This window comes from Xyrauchen texanus, chromosome 11, assembly GCF_025860055.1.
Source record: "Xyrauchen texanus isolate HMW12.3.18 chromosome 11, RBS_HiC_50CHRs, whole genome shotgun sequence".
NCBI lineage: Eukaryota > Metazoa > Chordata > Actinopteri > Cypriniformes > Catostomidae > Xyrauchen > Xyrauchen texanus.
Genome location: NC_068286.1, coordinates 11,736,741 through 11,745,316, shown reverse-complemented (window position 1 = coordinate 11,745,316; position 8,576 = coordinate 11,736,741). Strand labels below are relative to the sequence as shown.

General features: G+C 35.0%; 1 protein-coding gene across 1 annotated transcript in view; it reads left to right on the top strand.

The window, feature by feature from the left end:
• The first annotated feature begins 4,042 nt into the window (after window positions 1-4,042).
• Window positions 4,043-8,576, top strand: part of LOC127651962 (dnaJ homolog subfamily A member 1-like) — a 12,178-nt gene continuing 7,644 nt past the window's right edge. Inside the window, exons 1-3 of the mRNA XM_052138027.1 lie at window positions 4,043-4,319; window positions 4,558-4,711; window positions 5,373-5,553. Coding sequence (XP_051993987.1) covers window positions 4,580-4,711; window positions 5,373-5,553 — 313 coding nt within the window. The 5' untranslated portion in view covers window positions 4,043-4,319; window positions 4,558-4,579. The remainder of the gene's footprint in view (window positions 4,320-4,557; window positions 4,712-5,372; window positions 5,554-8,576) is intronic.

The window sequence follows — 8,576 nt, the reverse complement described above, 5'->3', positions numbered from 1 at the left end:
GAGTAACAGCGCCCAGCGTCCGGTTGCATTTCATATTTTTTAGGAGTAGTTTTGGCTTTTTATGTCAGTTGCGTAAAAACTTGGATCACGATAATGTAAGGCCCTAATAGTAACTGCATCCCCTCCAGAGATTCTCCAAAACCTCCGTTGTTGTGGTCCAATCTTTTTGTTTTACAGTAATTGTGTTGTACTAGTCGCTTAATTAGGCAGCATTGTAGTCCTCTACTATGCAGCTATTCTTTGAGGAAAAGCGTTCGAGCGCCGACTGTCGGTCATTTTGTTTCAAGTCGAGCCCTTCTTTAATGAATTTGTCTTGGTGACAGGAGCTTCCAGTGCACAACAATACAAAACAGCAAGGTAGAGATAATAATACAAAATAATTACAAATTGAATAAAAAAAATAAAAATAAAAATATTAAATTGAAAATAAAATATATATAGAATATATATATAAGAATACAATAATACTGACGAAACACTGCATTAAATCACTTAGGTAAAGTTAGTTTTATATTCGCACATTCGCGTTAAAGAACTTTTTCAATTAAATAGTCAATAAAGCTATTTTTTTTTTTTTTTCAGATTCGAAGCAGCTACATGATATTGACAACAAATGTTGTGAACTACAACATTTTTTACAATCGATCAAAATGGGCAAGTATATTTTTAAGCATGTACTTTAGAGATGAATATTAAATGTGTGTCGTAACCAAGATAAGGACCGTCTAAAAAGTTAATATTGTTTTTCATCGTGTGCAAACAGACAACTACATTTTAGCCAACTGTAGCCTACTGGCAAATATCTCTCACATTATGTGTTCTGATGCTATAGAATGTCCTTTAGCAACAAAACCTGCATTATAATGATGGTGTTTAAAAATGTGTTTATGAAATAATAATGAATGAATCTGTACATGAACTGTGATTTGGTAACAATCCAGACTGTAGAAAGGAAAATCATGTTTAATCTCCTGAACATAGTTAATTGCTTCATTTTACAACCGTTTATATTTATTTATTTATTTGAGAAAAAAATGAAAAAGAACTGTGTAAGTGTGGTGGTTTTAATAATGACATATGATTTATTTCAAAAGGTTTTTAAAAGCATCGAGACGACTGCTACAAAGCAAGTTGGATCATCTTGTCTGGACCCTACAGAACATACTACAGCCCATGTCTTGCTGTTTTATTCACCTCTGTTTTTCTGTTTTTATCTGTGATAAAGACTGTGTAACAGTGTTCTCCAGGTGTTCAATAAAAAGAATGGCTAAACTCTATTTTATGTTTTCCTGTTGTATGACATCTGTGTTTAACATGGAACTTTAACAATAACACAATTCATGTACATTGATTGATGTTTACAGTCCTGCAGAAATATTACTGTCCGTGGTACTGAATGTCATACATTATCCTGTATTCCAGAATCCACTTCTTCAGGACTTCATAACAAAGACTTAACTTGAATCATTACAATAAGGGTGTTGCTTATTTATAACGTTGAAAATATGATTAATCTAAAGTATCTGAATTTCTTTAATCAGTGAAAGAAATGTGTTGTACAAGGAACAGCAGTTATAATACATACTTTTACCTAATACATTGATCAAAGTTAATTGAGTAGAGTGATCACTAGGAACATGCTATAACCTCTGGAACATGAAAAAAGGTGAAAATAGAATAATTTCTTCAGAATAATATGATTGTAATATACTTACAGTAAGGTAGGTATTGGCAGTATTCAACATGTAGTAAGTCAGTCTGATCACTAGGAAAGCACTACAACCATTGGAATATAAATATAAAAAAACACTATAGGGGAATTATAGTTTATTACATAAACATATGTAATAAACACATGTAATAATGTTTATTTGGGGGGGGGGTAACAGTTGTAAGACCCAGGACCAGATAATATGATGAAAGAAGACCAGGAGTCGTGAAATTCAATCAAATAAGTACAATTTTACTGAAGAATAGTTTGCAGTTAAATTGGTAGAGCCAGCGTCAAAGTCACGAGGAGGTCGCAAGCCAACTCTACCTTACAAACAAATCTCACACAATTATACCTTTTCCAAGGACATGCATTACATAATCGTTTACTTCTGATTGGCTAAGACAACAAAGTCTAAACAATAATACATTTTGATAAGTGGGTATATCGCCGTTAATCAGAATATTTGTCGTCCATTTCCGAGATTTAAGTCCGTGGTGACCTTCTTCCAGGGTCCGAGAATGTTTTAGGCTATATCACAAAGTTCAGAACCTGCAAAGAATATCAAACGCACACACACACACAGAACACTGACAAACAACAGTTCTCTTCGAGGCTGAAGAAGGCCTGAGCTAATTATCAGAAGAGCAGTCCACCTTAACAGGCTGATAAAACATTTCACTCCAGGAAAGCAGGAAAGATAATATGCCCCTTTACTCCACTCCCTAAAGAAATACACATGAGATGTTCACTTAATGAAAATAATGTGAAATTATGTATAAATTGACCCTCAAACTTATACAAGTCAACTAAGACAGATATATATAGATGCAGAGATATGTGGATATTGTTGTGAAATATGCAATTATTCTATTCTAATCATGGCTTTTGGTATATGAAGTATTTCTGGGTCATAGTAAACCACAATTGTAACTAATAAAAAGTGGTTTTATAATGAAAGGTACCATAAGTAGTTGTTAAACAATTTATTAAGAATGTGTTTACTGTAAATCACTTGTATTAATAATCATTGTAACCATATATTGAGAAAATAGTTTATTAAGAAAAACACCTCAACTTGTTTTATAAAGATTTTTATTATGAAAATGGTTTATAAAGAAAAACATACTAGGCTACACTGAATGTTGTAAGCATTTATTAAGCAGATGATGGTGGCAGAGTAGAGAGGAGTTGAAAATGTATTAGAAAGAGCTTTGCAAAAGAAAGGAGAAAAATGCCATCATTACCAAATATCAAACCTGAAACTATTTTTACCCTGGTTGGGTTTTTTTAAAAAACTTGACTATGTTCATGGTGCTGTCCACGTACGCTATGTGGTCCTGAAGGTCCTACATGATCAAGTCTGCAACTTGGGTAAAGTTGATTTTTATATTCGCTTCGCATATTTGCGGAGTTCCGCGTTCAATATCTCGTGAGCATTGTTTTAATATTTTAATCGCCTCAAAACTAGCTTTCCTTCGGGTTTGCACTTTGCAGATGGTCCCTTCTTAGCAGCCTGCGCATAGAGATCAATGTATTTTGTACAGTGCGAAGGAAAGATCGTTTTGAGGAAATTTATGTTGTAGCTTCTGGTGTTTTATCTGTAGTTATATGTGATAGGTGTTGTGTGTAGCAACAAAGTTTAGTTCACGAGTTACTGAACGCGGAAGTCCGCGAATGTGCAATATAAAACCAACTTTACCTAAGTCATTAAATCCATGACTTCAGACGTGATTTTATAGGTGGGGGTGAGAAATATAGCTATATCAATATTTAAGTCCTTTTTTACTACAAATCTACACATTCACATTCTGTCACATTCTGAAAATGAAAGTGAAGATTTATAGTAAAAAAGGACTTAAATATTGATATTTATCTCCCTATCATAGTAGGACCTTCAAAGTTCTGGCACTCATTCACTTGCATTGTATGGACCTACTGAGCTGAAATATTCTTCTAAAACTCTGTTTTTGTGTTCAGCAGAAGAAAAAAATAAGGTCATACACATCTAATGTTTAGTTTTAGGTGAACTATCCCTCTATAAGTCCACGTGAACAAATGTAAAGCATATAGGCCTACATATAGCAAATTATTATAAATGTTTGTTTTATGATTTATATAAATGATAGGCCTACATTAAAATAAACTTACATCATAAAATTATGTCGCGTATAGGGAGTTCATTCAAATATTGATGCTGTGTTATGAATTCTTCCATTACTGCGCTGCTGTGGACGCACCATGCAGGAAACAGCTGTTAGTCACGGCCTGTCATACTTCACTATGTACGGTAGGTGGCAGAAACAGGTCGCACTGCTATCAAAGTTCAGAAACACTCCACGAGAAGAAGATCTAAGAGGGCTGCTGGAAGATTCTAGAAGTCTACTGTTTGTTATTGTTACACCGCACAGAAGACGAGAAGGGATTTCACGGTGCCGATGATTTATTTAAAAAAAATTATAGCTTGAATCTCATTAAGTTCGTCTGGTCTTTCTTGCGTTATTTTAATTTTGTTTAGTTTTTGTTTAAAATTCCGCTTTTTTAATTGTTTTTAGAAACGGTCACTACATAGCTCGACACTGTAGCCTGCAGTTGAAATAATCAGGAGGTAATTATGTAGTAACACAGCTAAGGTCTGAAATCAATAATATCTAACGATTGGTCAAGTTAAATCTGAGTGAATGTAATGTTTATAATTACATTAATATACTCGTTTACCAAGACGTTTCTAACACCAATAGATATCATTGCTCTCTAGTAAGTTGTTTGGTGTCCAATAAACATCATGCGACTGAAATATGGGTCATCTTTAGAGTCTATTAAATTGTGATGTTTCTTTTGCCTAGAAGTACTAGTTTGAAGGCAACTATGGTGAAAGAGACTGGGTTTTATGATACGCTGGGTGTAAAGCCCAATGCCAGCCCCGAAGAGCTGAAGAAAGCATATCGTAAACTGGCACTGAAATATCACCCAGATAAAAATCCAACAGAGGGGGAGAGGGTAAGACTCAACAGTACCTGCATTTTTTTTTATGTGTCATCAATGTCTATATTATACAGACTGTTAAAAAGACCGCTCTGGTGTCATGTGTTTAACTCCGAGTGGATCTAATGTTATTAAGCTGACGTTGAGAGCAGTGTTTTGGGCTGTCTCGCTATTTTACTACTTGTTTGAGGCTTAAAGGTGCACTCCATAATTATTTCCTCATTAAAAAAGTGTTGCTAAAGAAATTAATTGTAATTTTGAAACGTGTATAAAATGAGCACTTGCATGAGATGAATACTTTAGTCCATCCTGTAACCTTATAAAACTGTTTTATTCTGCATGGAGAGGGTCCTCTCATGGGGGCTGCCATGTTTGAATGCCATGTGGCTTCACTGCAGCATGTTTGTGTTTTTTGGAGTCCCAAAGACAATCACATGACCAGCCTTATACTACTTTCAGTAACTCTCCTGTTATTGGATACTTTTACACATGGATTATATGAATCATGGCTGACTGTGAATAGTTAATTTCAACTATCGCATCTTTAACTGAAAACTATTGCATTTGAATAATGCTGCATCCACTCCCCTAGGTGTCAGTGGAAGTCCAAGATGGCATGAAGTAAAAGCTTACTGAGTGCACCTTTTACATCCCCTTAACTATTCTCTCCCTTCAGTTCAAACAGATCTCCCAGGCGTATGAGGTTTTGTCAGATGCCAAGAAGAGAGGAGTGTATGACAAAGGCGGCGAGAAGGCGATTAAGGAGGGAGGAAGTGGAGGGCCAAGTTTCGGCTCCCCCATGGACATTTTTGACATGTTCTTTGGAGGAGGGGGACGCATTCACAGGGAACGAAAAGGTGTGTTGCAGTTCCCTTTTAATTGTAAGGTTATCCTGCTAAAAACAGATTGTGTGAAAATGCTGCCTTTCTAGCATTTTTAGCATTGCATTTGTATTTTAATATTTATAAATTTTTTTCCACTGCATATATTTTTTTTCATATAATCAAATTAGGGCTGTTAATCAATAAAATTAAGGCAGAAGCTAGTGTTAGTTGCTATTAACAACACTAATTAAATGCTAACATACAGTATAGTGGCTTCACTGCAGCATGTTTGTGTTTTTTGGAGTCCCAAAGACAACCTACACCAACCCCTACCCCTAAACCTAACCGTCCCTTACAAAAATTTAAGTTAACAAAGAATCACCATGGTATTTTGTAGTAAAAAAATAGTAACCACAAAATTAAACATGGTTGCTTTATTAACAAAATATTACTGTAGCAACACCATGGTTATTTGTTATAAATCTGTGGCTTCTGCCAAAAATCATGATTACTATAGTAAAACCATGGTTAATTTGACCCTGATCAAACTTTTCTCTCAATTACCCAACCTTCAACATAGGGCTGGACGATTAATCGAAAAGTAATCAAACTGAAATTCAGAACCTCTAACCGATGTATTTTTCCCATGTCGGTGATTTGTTTTTTTTAATCCACATACTACTGCGTGTGTAGTCACGTTACTGCGCACCGTCCAGTCAGCAGCATGGAAGCAAACTCAAACACAGAGTCAACTGTGCAACAGGAGCAGGTTGTACCAAAGAAAAACGCTGTGTCCGTCGTTTGGACACATTTGGGCATCAGTAAAGAAAACACAGAACAAAATGAAGTCAAATGTAAACACTGCAGAAAAAACATTTCAACGACCAAAGGTAATACCACCAATCTGTTTCAACACTTGGAGCACAATCACGTTACCGAATATGAACAGTGCATGGCTCAAAAAAAGAGAGCGACTGACAAGCGCCCAGTAACAAATGCCTACACAAAGTAGGTGTCGATAACACAAGCATTTACAAATTCTACAATATAAGAAAAGGATACAAGATGGAAAGAAATAACTGAAGCCATTTGTTACTACATCACAAAGGATATGGCTCTCATAGCTACAGTGGAGCGCAGTTGGTTTAAACACCTCGATAAAACACTCAACATAGTTTATCCCAAACTGCGCTGCCTCAGGTCCTGCCTGAAACCTGAAAAGGTAAACATGCTAATGTTTCTTAGTAAGAACCTAGATCACTGAGAGGAAGATCACATGCAACAGTGATCATGAGTCTGATTCAAATCTATAACGCTATGAGCACACAGCCTGCTGATCCATTAGAGGTCCCGGTCCAAGCCCTGCTCTTGCTCTTAATCAGCAGTGTTCTATTTATATTTTTGCAAAAGGCATAATTTAAAATACTTGTTTACAGGAGAAGTTATTATTTTCTACTTTTTACATGGCAATATTTAAAGTAATTTATTTTCTTTGCAAAAAAAGCAAGTGATTTATTTTCTACTTTTTTTCTACTTAGTAAACTTTTTACACAAACTGAAATGTGACTTTTCACAAGACTTTTCATTTCAAGCAATGTGTGCTTTGATTTCAATTCATAAATAGTTTGTTGTTCCTTCAATTATTTTAAAATATAATATAAGAAATGCAAACTTTCATTAGAAAAAATTATATATATCTCCCCTGTAATAGTTGAGCACATTTACAGTACAAACCTTGTCAGTGAGCTATGAGGGAAAAAACAAAAAATTAAACAAAGCAAAAAAAAAACAAAACAAAATAATCATTCATTAATCATAATCTAGGTAAAATGTTCAATTAATCGAGATTTTATTTTAGGTCATATCGTCCAGCCCTACTTTACCATGAACAAATTACTGCAAGGCACACAATCTTTACATTCTTTTTTATTTATAATTTTAAGTAGTATTAAAAGAAATATTAAGAGTGTTGACAGGAAACTGGATGGGGAATAGTGGGACAAAAGGTGGAATTGAACCCGGGTTATCTGAACGAGAAAAGCACATCCACATCGTCGTTACACTCCATGCCACTGCATTGACACTAGTGGGTGCAGTTTGTCTTCAATTTCTGTTTCCACCAGACTATTGGAGTGCAAATTGCCACGCTGTGTGGTAGGTGCTGTTTACACCTAGTGCAAAATAGTCGCTCTGAATTTTTAATTGACTTACATCATATGCCAAGCTGGAGCTGCTGCCCCGTGACCCGACTTCGGATAAGCGGTTGAAGATGGATGGATATGCCAATTATTAAATCAAAATTAATCACATATTTCAATATATGCCAAGAAAGGCCCTCAAATAAAAATTATTCAATATGTAATGATTAAATCATTATATTAAATAATTAGAAATATAACATATTATAAGTACAGTAATTCAAATAATTTAAATCTACATTACATTATTGAGGCAGATGAGTAAAGCATTGATTAGGCAATAAAAAAGTTGCTTTAGAATGCAATATATTGTTTATTTCCATAGTATTGAACATGCTTATCATTAGCCTAAAGTCCACAGCAATCCATTTAGTCACTGAATTTGTCAGAGATGGACTTATTAGGCCTTTAAGGGCTTTTCTAAGGGTGCTGCCATGTACACATTCATCAAACGGAAGCTTTTGGAGCATCTCAATTTGGATGTGTTGCTTCATAAACAAAGTTAAATGTAGTTTGGAATTTGAAACACATCTCAAAACACCTGTACTCAAGAGATGTGCTCCATCCAGCTGTGTTTAATAAAAGAACGCGTCCTCATCTTGAGCTGTCTGCTGTGGTTTGTCATCTGTACAGCTGCTGGAGTTGCACTTACTGCCCCGTGCTGACTGTGACTCGTAAAAACATGTAGGTGGTACCTCAAGCTTGAATTGCTCCGATGGTAGGAAAATTACAGTCAGGGGGCATGATTAATTGTATACATTTTTAACATGCTATTTTTATATAAGAAATTGCACTGATTTAAATCAACAGCCCTAAATGAAATGTTCTTTCGAAAGTTAAAATGATTGTGTAAGTTTA